General features: G+C 30.0%; 1 protein-coding gene across 2 annotated transcripts; it reads left to right on the top strand.

Annotated features, from left to right (window-relative positions):
* Positions 1-6123: 6123 nt before the first annotated feature.
* On the top strand, positions 6124-21084 carry LOC129905685 (venom serine protease). Of its 2 annotated transcripts, none has more exons than XM_055981224.1 (4): positions 6124-6760; positions 19084-19441; positions 19508-19612; positions 19674-21084. In XM_055981224.1, the coding sequence occupies exons 1-4, from the start codon at positions 6524-6526 to the stop codon at positions 20198-20200; spliced, it is 1227 nt and encodes a 408-aa protein (XP_055837199.1). In that variant the 5' UTR covers positions 6124-6523; the 3' UTR covers positions 20201-21084. The 2 variants fall into 2 exon arrangements, with proteins under 2 accessions (XP_055837199.1, XP_055837200.1); XM_055981225.1 differs by having other exon boundaries at positions 19693-19845.
* Positions 21085-21854: the final 770 nt, after the last annotated feature.

Below are 21854 nucleotides of genomic sequence, written 5' to 3'. Positions count from 1 at the left end.
TTAGTATACGGGAAAGTTAGATTTTGTTATATGGAGGTCTGGGAAAAAATTTATAACACATTATGACTTTAGGACTCGAAAGAGTATTAAGACACGAGTCGAAAACCACATTTTGAACAATCGCATCTAGAGTCATTTGGCCGCCATTTTGTTTTTTAATAAAAATTTCAATTTTTCACATAACTCATGTATTTTTGAATCTACAGAAAAAAAATGTATTGCAAACTTGAAGATAATTTAATTTACTACAATATATGTTAAATTACTTTTTTCGATTATACCTTCGGTTTAAGAGTTAGGGTGGTTTTTTTTTTGAAACCATATTTTCGTCATATCTCATTTATTTGAGCTTTTTTAAAAATTAACTTGAAGTAAAAGTTGTAGATCTTTTTATTACCTTCAATTATTACATTAACGGTTTTTCGATTTGACAGTCCGTTTTTGATCTGTAGGAAAAAAACTTCAAAAAGGTTGCAATTTTTTAATATAGGAAAAATGTTCTAGTACAGGGTAATTTGCATTAAATATAACAACAACCTAGGCGTGTAGGTTGCACTCAGACAAGAACAAAATCGTATAACTAACACTGCCAGACCCATTCCGACAGCCATTTTTTTTGCCAGACACCTTAAAACTTTGAACAAAATAGTTTAACTTTACTTATTTTCTCAAGCTTAATTTTTATATATGATACTCAGGGAACTAATTCAATAAATGTTTGTAAGCTCACGCTGCGCTGGCGCTGATACACATAGCGAGCATTTGTGCGTGTCTGGCAAGGTGTCAGGCCCATCCAATGGTCTGGCAGCTTACAAACATTTATTGAATTAGTTCCCTGAGTATCATATATAAAAATGAAGCTTGAGAAAATAAGTAAAGTTAAACTATTTTTTTCAAAGTTTTAAGGTGTCTGGCAAAAAAAATGGCTGTCGGAATGGGTCTGGCAGTGTTAGTTATACGATTTTGTTCTTGTCTGAGTGCAACCTACACGCCTAGGTTGTTGTTATATTTAATGCAAATTACCCTGTACTAGAACATTTTTCCTATATTAAAAAATTGCAACCTTTTTGAAGTTTTTTTCCTACAGATCAAAAACGAACTGTCAAATCGAAAAACCGTTAATGTAATAATTGAAGGTAATAAAAAGATCTACAACTTTTACTTCAAGTTAATTTTCAAAAAAGCTCAAATAAATGAGATATGACGAAAATATGGTTTCAAAAAAAAACCACCCTAACTCTTAAACCGAAGGTATAATCGAAAAAAGTAATTTAACATATATTGTAGTAAATTAAATTATCTTCAAGTTTGCAATACATTTTTTTTCTGTAGATTCAAAAATACATGAGTTATGTGATAAATTGAAATTTTTATTAAAAAACAAAATGGCGGCCAAATGACTCTAGATGCGATTGTTCAAAATGTGGTTTTCGACTCGTGTCTTGATACTCTTTCGAGTCCTAAAGTCAAAATGTGTTATAAATTTTTTCCCAGACCTCCATATAACAAAATCTAACTTTCCCGTATACTAAAATGCGTGTCTGGCAAGGTGTTAGGCCCATCCGACGGGTCTGGCAGCCTACAAAAATTAATGTATTTGTTCCCTGAGTATCATATATAAAAATCAGCCTTGAGAAAATAAGAAAAGTAACTACGTATTTTTCGTACCTTTAGCACCTGTTAGTGGTAAAATGGCCGTCGGCACAAGATAGCCAGTATCCATTCACTAATAGTATGTCCTAGCACAACGTAATTCCATACATTTTTTTCTTGAGAAAATAAGTAATGTCTGGCGGCCCTGGGATCTTGGACTAGAAAATCAGTGCAAAAATGCTTGGAAAAAAATATATTCCTTGCAAGTGACAAATTTGAGTTCGTTTAGTACTTTGTGAGGATGGCCGAGCGGTCTAAGGCGCCAGACTCAAAGACATATATTTTGCCTGCATAAAAGGTATCTAAGAGGTCTGGGGTTCGATTCCGGCTTCGGGCAAGACTTTTTTTTAATTTTTTATCTACATTTTAAGATTTTTAATAAATTTTGCAGTATAAACTGCAGTAAATTTAGAAATAGAGCGCTAGTTAGTAAAAGAAGTGATTAATTTTGTTACTGGTAAAACTACATTTAAAGATGTGTTTAAAATTTAGCGATTGATTTATTAGTAAGGCCCATGTTAATAAATATTTTATAAACATTCTAATGGAATTAACTTTTTTCTTTTATTTCAATTGGCTTTTTATACAAGAATTCCTATCGAACCAACTTAACAACTCAGAGAGCTTTTGAGTTTGGGCATTATTTGTTGTTTTTGAACTTTAAAATAAAACAAATTATAATTTTTAACCAACAAAATTGTAAATTACTTCACACAACATGTAAATAACTTTCATTTTACATAAATAGAACTGTTTTCATTCAGACTCCGACACAAATATTCTGTCGTAGAAAAAAGGGTTCCATTCCATTCCACTCGAATTCAATGATTCCTGTTTTTTACGAATTTCGAAAATCGTAGAACTTTTTCCACTCCGAATTTACTACGATGGATTTTAAGATAGTTTTATTGGGAAACGTAGGATATTTTCACCGACGATGGAATTTGTGATAAGGCTGTTTATCTATGGTGTTATCTTGGCCGTGTTTTATTGGTACTCAGTATTTTACTGAGTAAACATTTTATGCTCTAAATAACAAAAAAAGATTACTTTTATTTATTTTTTATAATCCTTTATTGTCGAAGGGTAAAAAATGTATATGTTAAGAAAAAAATTTTCCCTGTAAACCAACAAATAGTATTTTACTGAGTAAACATTTTATGCTCTAAATAACAAAAAAAGATTACTTTTATTTATTTTTTATAATCCTTTATTGTCGAAGGGTAAAAAATGTATATGTTAAGAAAAAAATTTTCCCTGTAAACCAACAAATAAAAAACTTTTGTTTATCCTTAGCAATCATTTGTTGTTGCTTACCGTGTAAAATTTTACTAAGCTAAGTACTGAGTTACCAATAAAACACGGCTCTTACTAGTCATATGTAGGAGTAGGTATATAGTAAGAAAAACTAGATTCATTTTTCTCCGTGTATACAATATAAAGAATCAAAGATATTTTCAAATTAATTTAAATTAAGTAGAAATGTTTCTCTTTAATCTTTATTTTATGGTATTTAGAATCATGTTTAATTTAATAACAATATGTAGGTACTTGTATTTCTAAACATCTTGCACATGCCTCGACAGATTTGTGAGATGTCAAAGTCTATTAAGGACCAATATGCAATGCGACTATTTTATCAATATTAAAATCATATTGTTTTGTATTCAATATTCAAGTTCAAAGGCAAAGACAGATAAATGGTGTGACGAAAGTACTTTTACTGTGGAATTTGTATTTATGTGCGTATTGCGTAAGTTGTATGTAAACAACTAACACAATGTTTAAATGGGGTCAACTCAACACAGTCGCTTGCTTGTAAACTTACACTTGAAGAACGAAATGTGAAAATGAAGAGCAACTAAACTAGGTACTAATGATGATCTATTTTTTCAAACCTAGCCTAACTAAAAATACTTTTACCTCTATTGGTTAAAAATTGCCGTATTGTTTCTTAAAGTTAAAATTAAGTTTTTTATGAGCAATAACAATTATTTTTTTGTTGAAATTTTATAGTTTAAATGGTACCAAAAGATTGAATGAAAAAATATTTATGAGTGACAATCTTCGAAAGATTAAGTGATAAATGCAATTTTCTCACAAATTGTCTTCAAACACAAAACCAAAAACTATTTTGAATACAACGGGAACACCAACAATATTAAAATATACATTTTTAATAACCAAGAAGTTCATTCCTATATGTTAAATTTAAATGAAATACATTTAAAGAATAGTTTTTGAAAAAATGGTCTTCACACTCAGAATTTTAAAGTAAAATTTTATTACAAAAATTATTATTACAAAAAAGTTTGAAAAATAGTCATTTACTTTTTTTCAAACTTCTTCGTAATAAAATATAAATTTATCTTAAAATTGTTGGGCCATAAATATTTTTAGTTACCTAAATTCAGAAGAGGAAAAAGTAATATATTACTTAATTTTAATATTGAAACAATTGATTTTCTCTAAGACTTTGACAAACAGAACTTTCAAACTTCTTCTATTTAACCTTCAACAATAAAGTCTTTGAATGAAGAAAAAATAAGTTTGTATTCAAATGCTGACCTCTGAAATACAAAATAAGATAATTTTTTTCAAAAACTTCTATTAAAAAAATGAAATATTTTTGTACTTTTTTGTATGAACTTAAATTATATATTGACATTTTCTTTTCGGAATTTATATAGATAACAATAAATATGGCCAAAACATTTTGAAAAATAAATCCAAATTTTATTACGATAAATTATAAAGAAGAACATGGTGATGTTAGCATTTTTTCAATAAATATTTTTTTCAAAGGAGAATGGGCGTTTTGGACGGTGAGCGGCCATTAAAGAAATTAGTATCAAATGAAAGACCCATTGAATAAGAAGTACAGGAAGGGGTGTTTATCCAAATAGGTGAAACCGCTTTTTATTAGTGTGAGTTGTACAGATGCACATGTATTGGTAAAGGGTCGGAGTGCAGATATATTGTTCACTGAAGGGGCGGCAACAGAAATGTAACTGGTCTCGTGAGAGACTTCCGTATAAATGCTATTTTTCATCATAATTATATACGAATTTTAAACTGTTTTTTTTTTTCCTAAACTAAAAACAAACTGAAAATTGTTTTAAAATCATCAAGAGTAGCTGAAACATTGGCGGTCAATGATTGCATCGCCTTGTCATCACCAATAAGAGTGAGTTCGCCCCTGGAAAACGAGTTCGAAATTTGACAGATTATATAAAATTTTTGACAGTTTATATAAATTTGTTTTTTTTTTTTTAATTTTTTTGTGGCTTCACTCGCCAACTCTATAGGTGTGATATACACCCCTTCCTGTACTTCTTATTCAATGGAAAGACCTTTAACTTAGGAAAAACTTTTACGTTGGAAGTTTCGCTGACAGGCATGATACTTTTTACATTGTATATAAATTCCCCCAACACGCCAGGGCCCCGTAAGGAGACAATGCACAGTGGGTACCCTCCCACACAAAGTGCGGTCAAAAATATAATGACCATTTTTTTTTGAACGAAACGCCTGTATTATCATTTTATATGATTTATTATTGCAAAAAAATGCATCAAGTCAGTTTTTTAATATTTTTTTTATTTTGAAGAAAAATAAAAAAAGGTAGGTAATAAAAAAATTTAAAAAAATTTTTTTTTTTTAATAATTAATGCCGGAAATGGAACATGACTGTCAGTCGAGCACCTTATCCTTACCCTCTAGTTCAGTCTTTTATAAAAATAATAATGCCAAAAGGTTTTTTTTTAGTTTTACGTTGTAACAATATAATTTATTTTTTTAAGAAGTATTAACCTTCTCGTTTAATATCCATAACAATTTAATACTGTTCACAATTTTTTAACACCCGCTATCACTATCGCAAGTTCACACCTTATAACTGCAGCGAAAAGAAAAATGTACCTTTTTTTATATACCGACTTTGAATGGCTATTAAAAAATGAAAAAAGGGGTAACCGTCAAACTTTTTTTGGTTTTGGTTCGATGGGAGATTGTAAAACGTTGTTTAATCATTGTATTTTAAAAAAACTGACATTTACTTTTTTAAAAAATTACATATTATCTTGGGGCCCCAAAAAATATTACTTACATAATTTTAGCGCCCAACAAATGATAGGTACATCAGGGGCCCCAAAAAAAATAAGTGGGTGTATAGGTCCTTTTTTATTTGTTCTTATTTTCTATATCAAAGGGGCCCCAAAAATGTAGTCTTGGCCTGGGGCCCCGACAACTCAACGTACGCCCCTGCTCTTAAACTCGTAAAAAAAGAGATTTCAAGTTTAAAATTGCTTTTTATGTCTCCAATACGACAATTTTTAACAAATATACGAAAAAACTCGTAAAAAAGAGATTTTAAGTTTAAAATTGCTTTTTTTATGTCTCCAATACGACAATTTTAAACAAATATACGGTCATTTGATAAATTGTAAGAAGAAACCTAAAGGTTAATACAATCTCGTATACCTACATACTTTATTAATCAAAAAAATTTTTCAGTGTAGGATTAATAAATACGAGTATAATAATAGATACATACTACATAAATAAGGCGCTTAATATGTAAACAAAACAAGAAATGAAAAAAAAATTACAAGTGTCAACTTAGCATGACAAGCCACAGTTAAACCAGTTCACGACTGTAGGCAATTTGTTATAGAAGTACGCTATCCAGTTAAACTGATCAGTGAGAGCCATAACTGCAAAGAAGTACTGAGGAAAAATCTTAAGAAGCAATTTCTTACGGCAACTGTGAACTTTTATTTGTTTTTTAGTGTCAGTTCAAGTTGAAACCGGATGCTAAATAGTGTGATTCTGATCAACAGAATATTAGTTAAAAAGCGTTTAAGTCATTATGAATTCTCGAAATGCTTCAATTGTATTTGTTCTAGTTTTGTGGTCCCAGTGTTTTCCATCGAATGGATTATTTGAAAACTGTAATCATGTGCTTGAACTGAAACCGGATCAAAAGCTTTACATTAATTCACCATATTATCCAAATTCATACCCGCGAGGCACATCCTGCCGCTATACGGTGCAAGCACCAATCGACTTTGAAATAAAATTCGGTTGTGAAATTGATTTTAGTTCGGTAAATAAAAAGTTTTATAAAAAAAATTATTTAAGTGCTGAAGAAGTTGTTATCATCAATAATGGCTGAAACTGACAAACTTTGAACGCAAAAGTGTAACAAAACAGTAACAATAATAATAAATCAATAGACCGTAAGAGGGCAGTTTATTTATTTATTTTATTTTATTCAACACGTTAAATACTAACGCAGTAATCTCTTATATTATAACATTATAATGTACATTAAATATACTCATAAATACTTAAATCTATTTTATAATGGATGAAAAACATATTCTTAGGGATTATCTTATTTTAAACAAAATTATTTTTCCTGAACTTTTTTTTAAATGACGAAAGGGTTTTGAATGATTGACTTTGCGTGAGCAACCATTTCTTATCGCTGCCTGAGAATTAAAAGGTTGCATGTCACCGCAGCTTTATTATGAGAAATCGACCTTATAGTCCGGTCAATTTAGACATCCGAGGTTACATTAATTCCCAGCAAGCTGAAAATTGGTAGGATTGTTGGAAACACCATCATAAATTAAATCTAAAAAGTCCTCATCGATCCGAGGTGTGGAAAAAAATGTACGGGGGGTCAAAGGTCATAAAAACTGGTTTTTCACGATTTTCAGCAAAACGGTAAGTGTCATCAAAAAATTTTTAATGCAAGAATTGTAGACCAGATTATTATATATAAAAAGTGTTATGACACTTTTTTTCCTAAGACCCACCGTTTCTTAGGTATAACGATTCAAAAAGTTGAAGTTGAGTTGTAATCGTCATAATCAGGCCTATTCTGTAAAAAAAACTCCTAACTGAAAAGTTCCTGAAATTTTATTATTTTTTTAGCTTGAATTTCGTTCTTCAATGGTTAAGAATATGGGAAAGCAAAAAAAAATGGAAATTTTCGCCATTTTTCCGATTGCGGCCCTTCTCGCGAAACCATTTCCCTGGGAATTTTTGTTTAAAAAATGTCTGAATATATACAGGGTGTGCAATAGAGAATGGACAACCCTAAAACGGCTGATAGCTACACTTATGACTGTTCTAAAAACAGATAGAAAAAAGTTCTATCGCAACCAGTTCATAAAATATTGGCTTTTTTTCGTTCAGTGTATTTTAAATTTTATCATCTTATGTTTTTTGTTCACTACAACCACGAATGCATGAATTTTATTTATTTCTTTTTTTTATAATTTTCTACAATAACTGTTTGAGTACATAAATGCTTTAAAAACTGCAAAACTAGTGCACATTTTCGTAAAAAAAATTTTGAAATCTGTTTTTTGATACAAAATGTAAAAAAAAGTATTTTATGAAAAATTTTAAACACCTGTGGTATAAAATAAATCTATGGAAACCTAGGTGGCCAACTTTCTTAAAAATATTCTCGTTTGAGGGGAATATATTTAAGGAAGTTGGCCACCTAGGTTTCCATAGATTTATTTTATACCACAGGTGTTTAAAATTTTTCATAAAATACTTTTTTTACATTTTGTATCAAAAAACAGATTTCAAATTTTTTTTACGAAAATGTGCACTAGCTTTGCAGTTTTTAAAGCATTTATGTACTCATACAATTATTGTAGAAAATTATAAAAAAAAGAAATAAATAAAATTCATGCATTCGTGGTTGTAGTGAACAAAAAACATAAGATGATAAAATTTAAAATACACTGAACGAAAAAAAGCCAATATTTTATAAACTGGTTGCGATAGAACTTTTTTCTATCTGTTTTTAGAACAGTCATAAGTGTAGCTATCAGCCGTTTTAGGGTTGTCCATTCTCTATTGCACACCCTGTATATATTCAGACATTTTTTAAACAAAAATTCCCAGGGAAATGGTTTCGCGAGAAGGGCCGCAATCGGAAAAATGGCGAAAATTTCCATTTTTTTTTTGCTTTCCCATATTCTTAACCATTGAAGAACGAAATTCAAGCTAAAAAAATAATAAAATTTCAGGAACTTTTCAGTTAGGAGTTTTTTTTACAGAATAGGCCTGATTATGACGATTACAACTCAACTTCAACTTTTTGAATCGTTATACCTAAGAAACGGTGGGTCTTAGGAACAAAAGTGTCATAACACTTTTTATATATAATAATCTGGTCTACAATTCTTGCATTAAAAATTTTTTGATGACACTTACCGTTTTGCTGAAAATCGTGAAAAACCAGTTTTTATGACCTTTGACCCCCCGTACATTTTTTTCCACACCTCGGATCGATGAGGACTTTTTAGATTTAATTTATGATGGTGTTTCCAACAATCCTACCAATTTTCAGCTTGCTGGGAATTAATGTAACCTCACCCCCTTATTTTAGTCTAATTTGACCGGACTACTTAAGACTTATTTTGCAAACCAAATATATTAAATAAAACAGTAAGATTTTATGAGCTTTTTTAAAAAATTTCCTGGAAACTTTTCATACAAAAGTTACTTAAAAATTATTTACTAAGAACATTGTATTTTTTAAGAGTTCATATGAAATAAATAGGTTTTATATTGAAAGTTTGTGTAAATAAGTTTGAAATTTCTTTTCACAATCTTATTTATTGTGAGAAATTATTTTGTAGTTCATTCATAGTTTTCTTAGAACAATCATACCATCTTTTGAATTAATAAATAGTTTGTTTTAGTTTTTGACTTTTTTTATGAGCTATGCTGAATGGGTATTGGTTGTTGGTTGATTCCAAATCTGAATCAAGATCAAAAATCCATTACTGGGCTAAAACACAATAAGCCATATTCAATTCAAAGTTCTGTGGCCACAATCAATGACCACTTAAGTGAGTTAGGAAAAGCTGAGTTTCACTATAATGTTCCGCATTTTGTTATTTGCCGCAATAACAACTCAATCGTTTCATAACTCGATCTAGGGGGTTTTTAAATATCGTTTTTTCATAGTAAAAAATTAAGCAAGTGTAGACTTAAAAATGGAAAGCATCATAAGACCACTCAAATATTTTTTTCTTAGCTCACTTCGTGGTCATTGATTGTGGCCACAAGTAATCGTTTTACTTAAACTGGAGTTCTATTCATCCAAAGCAATTCAAATGGAATAAACTCAAGTTTTTTTTAAAAGCATCTTAAACAGTATTTATGAATACGCCCCAATGTAAACGAAAAAGTATAAACAATTGAATTAAAGCAGTTTTCCAAATTTTCTCTTTGTGTTTTCTACCTATAGCAAGAAAATATGATTGAAAAATAACACTGTGTTACAAGACAAAAATCATGTGAATCCAGTCAAATAAGGGTTTAATCTCGGAATTAATGCTAATTGAAATTGTTTTTCCTCAATACCTTTGTTTTGGCATTCTTTAACATACCTCAAAAGTCTAGAAAAATCTCATGTCCGCAAGTCGCGATTTTCAAGGTCATAGCCCGAAATGGAGATTTTCAAAATCAGCAAAAATAGACGATGGTTTGTATACACGTAGTGGCGAAGCTAGCATGGGTGGCACCCGGGGCAGCAATTATGGTGTCACCCTAAGAATGAAAAACAGTAAAATAATTGAAATTCCATTATTCTATATAATTATGATTTTTAACTTGCATAGGCAAATTATTTTCGAAAATTTCACATCGATTTGGGAATTAGTTTTAGAGAAATCAACGTACTTGTGAAGACGTTTTGGCATGGTTTACATGGTTCCCAAAATTTTTAAAAGGGAGCGGGTCAAAATTCTTACTTCAAAATTCTGGTTTTCTAAATTTTGCTTTTTTAACGAAAATTCTGCTTTTTTTCTATTCTGTTTTTCAAAATTCTGCTTTTTAAAATTCGGCTTTGCAAAATTCTGCCAGCATTATATTTGAACAAAAAAAATTCTGGCAATTCTATTTTTGACGTGATAACGTTTTATAAATCGATGAACCATGGCAGCCACCACAAAAAAGTGACGCCATTTTCTAACGTTACATTCTCGCACCTTCGCAGTGCGACAAAAAATTTCAATTCAAAATTATAAATAAACTATTAGAGATACAAAAATCTTCTAAAGCTTATTTGAAAGATAATAACCTAAAGCTTAATTCAAATGAAGGATTTTTAAAAATTACGTCATTTAATAGGGTAAACAGGGGTAAAACGGAAAGATGAAATTTGGGCTAAAATCTAAACGCGAAGTCGTAGAGAATTGATTGCTATATATAGATGAGATTAATTTAAAAATAACTGCATTTAAGAAAAAAATTCTAAAAAATTTTGAAACTAAGCTATAACGTTTTGTTTGAACGTTGTACACGTGTTGGGGCTATGACAAAATGATGATTTTGGGTAAAAGAAATTTTTTTTGACAATTCTAAAGATGTCAAATGAAAGATGGGGGAAAAAAAATTAGGCGTCTAATACGGATTTTTTTAAAATACACTGAGTTTTAAAATATGATTTTTTGAAAAACACCAATTTTGTAGGGGTATTTTTGGGTAGTTTTTTATTTTTAGTATTTTTTTGGAGCGCTCAAAAAATTTAAAAGACATATAGGCCTGGGCTATCCGCATACATGTGCAAAAAATTGGAGTTCTAAAATGATTTTTGACTGAATAACAGGAAAAATAAGTTCTTTAAAAACAGGTTTTTTGAGCGTTTTTAACCGATTTTCATCGTTTTTGATTTTTATCTTTTTTTCTTTAACAGATAGAGAAATGAAATATATGGAGAGTTGATAGAGTATAACTAGGACTATATGTGTGTGAAATTTCAACATTTTTGTAAACACAATTATGAGATAACGGTAAAATAAAATGTTGGAATTCAACAGGTTATAACTTTGATCTAGAGCACATAGAAAATTGATTAAACTTTATTGAGCATTCTGATACCATTACCTTTCATTTGGTATATCACACATAACGGTAGACTAACTACAAGCTACACAATGTTAAATCAAGAAACTTGCGAAAACACTCAAAACACCAGTGGAGATCTGTTGCCCCCCGAACAGCCACCAGTGTGGGAAGTACCGTAATCTCAGTCTGGAAATTCGACATGGTTGACTTTAAAAAATTGTAACTTTTCTTGTAGGCAACTTGGAAATAAGATTGAACCGTCATGTGAAAGGTGAAACAATAAGCTTTCACGTGATATAAAAATTTTTATAGGTTGTCATTGCAAAAAATGATTTTATAGCATGAGAACATAAAAATAAATGTTTTTTTTTGCTTTTTTTTCATGAAAATACATGGAGTTCAAAAAATTCTAGCTCTTTTTGTAGATGTCTCAAAGACCTGATATATATATATATATGTATATTTTGAGCTATGAAAATGATTGTTTTCAATAAATTATTATTTTTATACTTTTTGCGCATTGTAAAAATTTAAAAATGGTTTTATTCTTAAGAAGAAATACTTGGCTTTTAAATCGCATAATTTTTTTGTAAGCTTTTAAAATAAAAAAATTAATACATATAATGAGAAAATAAAAAAGGTATTTTTTTTAGCTTTTTCTTGTAAATTATGATTGTTTGAAATAAGTAAACGCTTCAATTGACTCATTTTAAACAAAAACACACAACCTGTTTTCTGACGAGGTTATCACGTAAAATCATCGTCCGTAAATCGGCTTTACAGACAACCTTTTTTTTTATAGCGCAGCGCATATGCTGGAAAAAGAAAAATACACCTCATTAATGTAATTCAACATTGGTACTTTCCTAAATTTTTTTGTTTAAGTGCCGCATATATTTTTGTAAATGTATAGACTGACTTTGTTTGATACAAAATACTCTTTTTCTTATTAAATTTTTTGAATATTCATCTATATTTGAAAAATTAATAAATTTTTAATTATTTTCGGAAATCTTTAATATTAAAAACCTTTCCTTTAAATTTTCAAATTTATTCATTTATAAAACCAAAATTAATATGCATTAAACGAATGAGAAATTATGTAGGTAAGTAATCAAAAAGCAGATAATTTTTTCGATTTTTTAAGCCACTCCAAAGTGTAAATTTTCTTGGTAAAAAACCATTTTTTTCTTTGGGAAGCCGCCATTCCTTCCTATTCCTTCGTTCATTACTTGTATTAATCTGATCTCAAAACGAATCTTTTTGTTTTTCTTATTTTAAATAATTTAGGTCAGAGATATCTTCCTCACCGCCGGACATCTTTTTATGGAAGTCCTCTAGGAGATCTGCTACGAAAATAACGGAACTCAATATACATCGCGAATTCTTAAAGTACACTAAATTTTCTATATGTACACTGAGGTTGAATGGTCTTTGTTTCAAAGATGAACTACTTTGATTTATGTGACTTTAAGATACGAAATCATGAAACATTTACCGTTTTTCCACGTTGATTTTAAAATGTTCATCTTCAACGCCAAATCATTCTGAATAATAATTAAATCAATGTGTTTTTCATTGACTTTATGTTGTTTTATGGTGGCTTTTCCCTCAGCGTACATTTTTTGTACGTATTTATTTAATAGAAAGCCTCTTCACAAAAAATTCAAGAAAAGATTTTTCGCACTTAGGTACAATTAGATATAATGTCCCATTCACAATATTGCGAGACGACGAGACGAGAGCGAGACGTTTTTTCTGAACGTTTTCGGTTTAAAAAAAAATCGTTTTAAAATCGTATGGAAATTCACAATACTGCGATTTTTTATTCTATAAAGTAAACAAAAATAAAAAAAAAATAAACAGTATTTACGGAGAATCGAACTCCGGGCGAAGAAGTTGGGAGGCAATCACCTTCTCACCTGAGCTAACTCGAATGTTTTAAATTTAGAAAACTTTTATTCATATAAACTGTCAAGAATAGCTGCGTTCCTTTGGAAATCGTCGCTTATCTTTCTCAACCTCGTATCTGCAAAATTTTGATTTTTCGTTTTTTTCGGATTTGGTATCGTTTCTTTCCGTCTCATAAGTGTAACAAACCCATATCTAAATAGCTAGCTCAAGTTATCCAGAAATGACCATGCAAATTCCTTTCATCTTACTTCCTTTGTACTTGTTTACTGCAAGAACCTCGTAACTCGAAGTTACGAGGTTTTCCACAATACCTCGTTACCCAAACTCGAAGATACGAGGTTGTTGCATTTCATACATTACAGGAGCGACCAATGATATTACTGTTGTTTTGTTTTCAAATGCAGATTATAATGAAGACGAAACTTTTCTTGAAATTCTTATGGGTAATTTTCAAATTAACCGTAATTAAAGCGGTTTGTACAAGTTTGGTTGATTTTCGTTAGTCGTGTTGTCATTAAAATCGCGTTGATAAAAGTGTTTCTTTGAAGCCAATGTAATTTTCGCTCGTATTTTAAAGGTATAATATGGGCTATTTGTACTTTTTATTAATTAAATTTTATACTGATAAAATGCGTAGATAGTGATATTTTTAAGGCCTATTGCATCAACCACTTTGCATTATGCAACTTTGCACTTTAATTTTGCAACTTCTGTTGCACCAAACTCCAATTTGCAAAGAGTTTTTTGAAAAGTAAAACAAAAATTCCTTCTTTGCAAATTTTGTTGCACCAACCTCAAATTTGCAAACCTCAAAATTCTGAAAAGCGCAAAGTTTTGCCAATTTGGCAAGAATTCTTTGATTTCGTTCCACCAAACAAAAAAAACTTTGCACGTTCCATTTCAAATTCTGCAAAGTTTTGCAATAATATGCAAAGACAAAATTTCATTTGCGGATGGCCATTTCTCGTGTAAAGTTGATTTTAAATATGATAATTTAAAATGATTCGCTTTGAACGACTTTTTGAAGATGAAGAGTATAGTAATAGTTACGTGAGTGACGTAAAGTTAAGAATAAATTTTGAAATTAGGAATAATTAACTATCGGAAATATTTAACTATGGTTAGTATATGAAAACAAGTTGAAGTGACATTGTTAGAATTTGTTGTGTTCTTTTTACAAATCATTTAGGAATGATTTGTTGTTAGATAATGTTAAACTGTTAAACGACTATTTTTTTTTTTATAATAATGCCAATTTCATTACTTTAACCGAAAATCATGTTTTTATTCAAAATAAATTTTCTCCCATCATGAAATTTCAAAAACTGCATTTGAAGTTAATTTTCCGATAATTAATAAAAGAAATAAAAATGTTTGAATTGTCTTAAAAACCAAACATCTAATTTCAAAGATCAACACACTAAACTCATATCATGGAAGAGAGTTGGAAATAGTTAAAAATCGTGGCTATTTGACATTTCAAATAGAATCTAGGAACGATGTTCAGCTGTCTAATAGTTAAAAATTGTAACTAAAGAAAAGACCATAGTTGGATATTATAAACATAAGTAAACTATGGTAAAATGAAGAAGGCACCTCTGCTTCATGGCCACATAACCTCCTCTAGAATTCAAAATGTTGCATCATTCAGAGAATGATTGCAATTTAAAGTTAAAATAATGATATTAAAAATTCTGTTATTTTTTTCTCTAACCAAATTGCAGCAATGCAACAGTCTAAGTAACTTTAACCAAAAAAATAACAAATGAAAAAGTAAAGTACAACAAAATTTCAAAAGATATCGTTGGTTAAGTAAAAACGAAGATTTTAAACTTTTTTAACAACGAAAAGAAGTTGAAACTATTTACTGCTTTACTTTGCAAATTTTCAAACTACGCAAAATTCCATTTTTAGTTGTTGCAACGCCCGCACTTTTTGTTTTGCAAAGAAACTATAAAAAATTGGAAAGGGCAAAGTGGGGCACTTTTAATTTTTGGTGAAAAGTATTATTTTACAAAGTAGTAAAATGCAAAGTGCAAAGTGGTTGGTGCAATATAGCCATGGTATATATTTTACTAATGGCATATAATATGTTGTACCTATATATTTTTGTCATCTTCAGTGCATTCGTTAAAAACTACAAAAGTTCTTGGTTCTTTAATGATTAGTGTTAATACAGCAACCTCGTATCTAAAATTTTCGGTAAATCGATTGCACTGGAACTCTTAATGCTGTAACCTCGCATCTGAAAAAACGTCTCTTACCTGGAGACCGTAATTTAATACAGGACTGAAACACATGAAAATCATGCGTGTTGTAAGTTCAAATGAAATGGCATTTAAACATTTGGCTTAAAAAAATTATAGTACGAAATAATAAGTTTTTTCTTCCTACTGAAAACCTATTGAAAAGGAGATACGAGGTTGAGAAAGAAAGACGACGAAATATTTATCTACTTTTTAGTACTTAAAGTTGCTTTGAACTACTTTTTCAATATAGCAAAGTAGTTCAAAGTAGTTTTAAGTACTAAAAAGTAGATAAATATTTCCAAAGGAACGCAGCTAATATTTTTATATTAAAATTTCATTTTCGAAAAATCGTCGTCTCGTGCGTCCTTTTTCCAAATTTTCGGAATTTCAACGCAACGAGAATCGGAATATTGTGTATTGTTTCATATATTTTCATTACTTGGAATTTTTTTAAATCGTCAAGGAAAATCTCGTCTCGCTCTCGTCTCGTCGTCTCGCAATATTGTGAATCGGGCATAACCCCTTAAATCAATAGTAGGTAGATTCTTGGATATTTTTAAACAAAATTGTTCTATAGCTCTATCTACCAGCCTGGGTTGCAAAAGTCGATACGATTGTATTTTTTTCGATACACTTGGCTTGGTTAAAGTACACAAATACAATTTTACTAAATTCGATACAGTTTTGTCCTTCCGCTTATATCATTGTTAAAGGTATTCTGGATCAATTTTTGCTTTTCGATTCTTCTAAGATATTGTTAAAACTGCAATATTAGCCAAATACACTTTTGATTTGAATAGAACATTAAACGGTCAAAGGTGAATTTAAAGTCTTTATTTAATTTTCTTCAAAGAAATAAAATTTTCTTTTCAGGACATTAATTTTTTGTTTACATTTGAAATTTATTTAACAGAATGGCACAGGTTAGGTTTTTTAATTTTTTTTAAATTCACCTCAATTTTCATAGCCATTGACCACAGTACACATTACACACATCTTCTGAACGTTGTCAAAATTTGTTTTTCAAAAATGGGAACCAATCTGTTAGGTCGGCCTTTAATTTTTTTATTTCAATCGCAGAATGTTTTAATTTTTAAAATGTCATTTGAAAAAATTATGGTGAATATGGTGAAAATATGATGAATAATTGTTAAAAAATTAGTGGTTAGCGTGGTTTTTCGGTTTTTGTGCGTTTTTCGCACAATTCTAATTTTAAAAAATTATGATTACGTTACGGCAGCTGACATTGGTCGCCAAATTGTCATGTTTTCAGTTCGGAAGATATTACCTTATTGGGTCTGTTCCAGACTTTTTGTGCACTAAATTAGGAAGTCTGTCAAATTAATGAGAGTTGGGAGAGTATTCTCTCAGTAGGAAATAAAACTACGAAAGACTGCCAAAAAGTCTGGAACAAGTTGAACACCATTATATAACACAATTTAATATTTTATGCTTAATTCGATAAACATTAACACTTTTTTAATGCAAAAAACACGTAAACGCGATTCAATTTAAAAATCACTGCAATTTGATTTGTTTTCTTCTTTATTTATTTGTTTGACATACGTCAATTTTTCATTTGACAGAACTCATATTTCTGCCGGAAGAAATTCTTTGGGCTAAACTTGTCAGGGAGGGGAAATTTTACTCTCTCGTGAGCGCTCTTTTCTACACAATTTTTGAAGTTGGGATCAGACTCTGACCAAAAATAACCAAATATTATGTACTAAATTCGGCAGTTTCAAAATGAGTGTGAAACGGAACTAGAGCTGTGTCAATCGTGATTGATTCGGTCTTTTTGACCCGTTCACCGAAAATTCTGAGTGATTGCAATCACTATAAACCAAATCAATCAATCGTTATATCAATCTCGTTCATAAAATAAGAAAGTACGAAGTAGAAAAGTGCGTTTCGTTCATCCAAATCGTTTACAATCAAAAACCACGAAGTGGAAAAGAACGTTTCGTTCATCCAAATCGTTCACAATCAAAAACCACGAAGTGGAAAAGAACGTTTCGTTCATCCAAATCGTTTACAATCAAAAACCACGAAGTGGAAAAGAACGTTTTGTTCATCCAAATCGTTCACAATCAAAAATCATCTAAAAAATCTCTCAGAACTCGGATTTCGTTCATTCCATTTTCCATTCATTCTCAATCATCATTTCGATTCCATGCATACAACTGATACAAGTTTATATAAGCAGGTTCAGAGTTTGAATTGAATCGGATTCGATTGGGAATTTCTATCGAATATCTGACCTTGACTTCTTTTTATTTTTGATGTATCTATTTCGACGTTTTGAACTTGGCGGAGACATAATGCCTTACTGATAATCAAAGTTACCATTAAAATTTTCCAAAAATATATTTTCAAAAAAAAGCGGAGATAATTAAATTTTTAAAAAACTCTCATAGAAAATATAAACGAAAAATTGTTTTATATGGTTGCATTGAAATGTTAATATGTAAGGTTATATGCCATTTCTTGTTTCTTCTCTCATTTTTCAGAACGAAATGAGTGAAAAAGAAATGGTTTCGAATAAATGAACGAAAGAACGATTGATAGAAAAGACCGAATCTTTGGTGAAATCAATCTTTGAACGATTCGATCTTTTGAAATGAACGAGTTGCCCAGCTCTAAACGGAACTATTATTGTGTGCTGTGGCCATTAGGGTCGAGTTATTTTATTTTTGTTTTTTATTTTCGAATTGGCATGGTAATTAAAAGTTGCGCTATTTATAAACGAACAAAATTGTATACTTAAAATTTTTAAATAATTTCATTTTGAGGTGCCCCAAGCCCTCTGAAGGCTTAAAAAGGGGACTTTTTTACCTTTAAATTAAATGGGGTAAATAAAGGAAACACTTTAAAATTTATTATTTTCAATAAACATTTTTAATTTCAAAGTAAACAATTTTAAATTTACACTTTATATGTTAAATTCGAATTTATGAATAAACACTTTCAAATTGAAAAACTTTTATGTTAAAAAAAAAAATTAAAAGCATTTCCTTTTAATTTTAAATTGAAAATATTAAAAACGCCGATTTTTGCTTTTAACTCCCGTATTTTTTTTTTCACCAGTAAACACTTTTAATTTTCAAACTTTTAATTTAAAAGCTCGGACTTTTGAATTTAAAGTGCACTTTTTTCCTCAGTGTACCAAGATTAAAGAAAAAAGATTGCTTCTTCAACAAGATAAACTGAAAACAAGGTCAATATGTCTTCTCCGTTACTTTGGAATGGCCGTTGAGCTAAGTACTGAGTTATCAATAAAACACGGCTATTATCGTTATCGTCCGTAAACCGAACTTACACTTTTTTTTAATTTACCTACTATCATAAGTTTTTCAAGTACTATTTTTCATTTATATAGTTCAATAAAATTAACTGCAACTCGGATATATTTTATTTTAACAATGAAGGAAGTGAGGTTCTCTACGGTTCTGAATATTTCTGTGGGTCAGGGAGGATAGAAAAGAAAAGCTTCATTAATAAAGCAACAATTTCGTATATTTCTTCGAGTGTTTCCCAACGCATTATTCATGACAGCAACTCTTCACAATCCGGCCGCTTTTCGTGTTTAGTGGAAGTAATTGAACCTCCTTGTGACTGTGGATGGAGCTCTACAGAAAGGGTGACTGGTGGAAGCGCTGCTTCCTTGGGAGAGTTTCCCTCAATGGCAGCAGTCGTTCGAAAGTTTGGAAACAATTTTTTTTGTGGAGCTACAATAAGTAAGTTGAAAAAAGTTAAAAGATGACCATGTCTCATTCTTTTTTTTTTTATTATAATTATATTAGTTCATCATCGATATTTGCTGTCAGCTGCTCACTGCTTTATAGCTCAGGAGGTATCTCTACCCGAACTTATTAAAATTGTTGTGGGAGAAGACGACCTCTCAGCCAGTAAGTTTTAAAGAATAAAAAAAAAATAAAGAGAGAAAACTATACAAACAATCACGAAAAGTTTATGATTCGTTTTACAGCCAGCAGTACGACATTGAAGAAATTATAAAACACAAGAACTTCGAGTTGATGAATCTTAGAAATGATATTGCTTTGCTGAAAACAGTACAGAATATTGAATGGAGTCGGGTAGTGGGACCAACATGTCTGCCCTTTCGTTTCGTAAAGAAATCATTGGGTGGCTATCAAGTGGATACTGCCGGGTGGGGTACAACAAGTTTTGGTGGACAACGGTCCAGCAAATTATTAAAAACAAGCCTGTTCGTCCTTAGTAGTGAAGTATGCAAACAAACTGTGGATGCAGTGATAACAGGCCAATTGTGTACTTCGTCGTTGTCTGGAAAGGACACGTGCCAATATGATTCTGGTGGAGGACTTTATTTAAGAATGAGTCGAATGTATGCAGTTGCAATTGTTAGTTATGGCTATGCATGTGATTCAGAAGTTCCCTCCGTGAATTCAAGAATTTCAACATATCTGAAGTGGGTGCAAGCCAAAACTGGAAATGTGAAGTTTTGTGTTAAATGATATAAGAAAATGTTTTGTTTTGGTCCTGAAGCTTTTAAGCTAATAAAGTGCTGGATTTGGAATTTGAAGAATTTTATTGTTTTTTTTTTTTTCAGCATTTGTTATTGTCGGTATAGTAAGTACATATGCACACATTGAGGGAAAAATAAGCAGAGTAAAATGTAATAAGGTCATAGTCAACGTTGGTTTAATATTGAAAAAACTAAGATGAAACATATTTAAATTAAAATTGAAAGAACATAAAACAATTTTTAATTTTTGTCGGAATTTAGGTTTTGTTGCATTTTATTACCCTAATTTTTAACAGTGAGATAGCTCATTAGTAAAGCATTCACTGAAACAACTTTGATAGGTGATTTATAACGGCAAACCACTTTAAACTAACGGTGTTCTATTTTGATTTTAAAATTATCGTCTTCAACGCAAAACCATTGCAAAAATAGTTGAATCAATGTGGTTTCTTTTTATTTTCCTCAGTTTGTGCAAATGATATAACAAACAGTAGGACTAACCATAATCTATGTTGAGGTAATGAGGGTAAAAAATAAAAGTTTCTGTCTTAAATTACATATATCTACATTTTAAGATAAAAAAAAAAAACAAAATTTTAAAATATTTTTTTCGTAACCTAAAGCACTATTCACATGAGCATGCCCAACGAATGAACGAAAACTCGTTGATTTTGACATTTCAGATGAGAGTCTTTAATGCGTCGCGAATGAAGTTTGAATTTGACACCGTTCACCACCAAAACCAAAACAAAAACAATTTGTTCGTTGGAAATGTGCATTTGGAACGCGAATTTAGTCTGACAGTTCGAACCCACTAGATTTTTTTTCGCGACGAATAAATTTGTTTCCTCAAATTTATTTACATTTTGTATTAAAAAGTGAATAAATGTATCATAAAATGAAATATAAACTGTATTTCTATTTATTTGTTGAGAATAGGAAAAGATTATTTAACACTTTTAAAGTCAAAGGTGTCTGGGATGGAGGCACTTTTGACAAAAAGACTTTTTTAGAAATTTGTTTTAATGTTAAAATGTTTTCTGTAAGTAGGTATAATCTTGATTTATCAATAACTCAAATAGGTACAAAACAAAACATTGTTATACATTCCAAGTTTCACAGACCTTTAAAAACTAGGTGTCAAATGAAACCTCATCTCTCCTAAGTACATATATGAAACACCCATAGGAAATTTCATAGCTTTATCACTAACTTGGAAAGAGTAAAGAAAGTAGGTATAAGACTATGCGCTTATTTATCTTTTATTGATGATTGTAAAAGTGACTTAATCAAAAGCGTGCTATAATTTGGTATTTCATTTTTGAAGAAATCCTTTCATTAATTAATAATAAACAAAATAGGTATACATTAATTACCGATCCCATTTAAATTATAAATTGAAGGTTTCAATTTGTCAGAAATATAATATTTTTGTTTGTTCTTTTGAAGAAATTTCCTTTATTTCTTCGTACAAAAGTTATATTTTTCCATTAATAATTCTAAATTAAGAGATTTTCTCAATAGTTGGTTCATTATCTTTCAAGTTATGTGCCATTAAATTTGATTAAATTCATATATTTACCTAGGTATGTATATATTTTCAATATGTACATAAGTAGTACCTAAAGCTTAAAATTTATCAC

Source organism: Episyrphus balteatus, chromosome 1 (assembly GCF_945859705.1).
Source record: "Episyrphus balteatus chromosome 1, idEpiBalt1.1, whole genome shotgun sequence".
Classification (NCBI taxonomy): domain Eukaryota; kingdom Metazoa; phylum Arthropoda; class Insecta; order Diptera; family Syrphidae; genus Episyrphus; species Episyrphus balteatus.
This window is presented reverse-complemented; position numbering and strand designations above follow the sequence as displayed.

Coding starts and splice junctions, on each gene's coding strand:
- LOC129905685 (XM_055981224.1), top strand. CDS start 6,524: ATGAATTCTCGAAATGCTTCAATTGTATTTGTTCTAGTTTTGTGGTCC. Junction 19,442..19,507: donor TTTTTGTGGAGCTACAATAA/GTAAGTTGAAAA, acceptor TAATTATATTAG/TTCATCATCGATATTTGCTG. Junction 19,613..19,673: donor AGAAGACGACCTCTCAGCCA/GTAAGTTTTAAA, acceptor AATCACGAAAAG/TTTATGATTCGTTTTACAGC.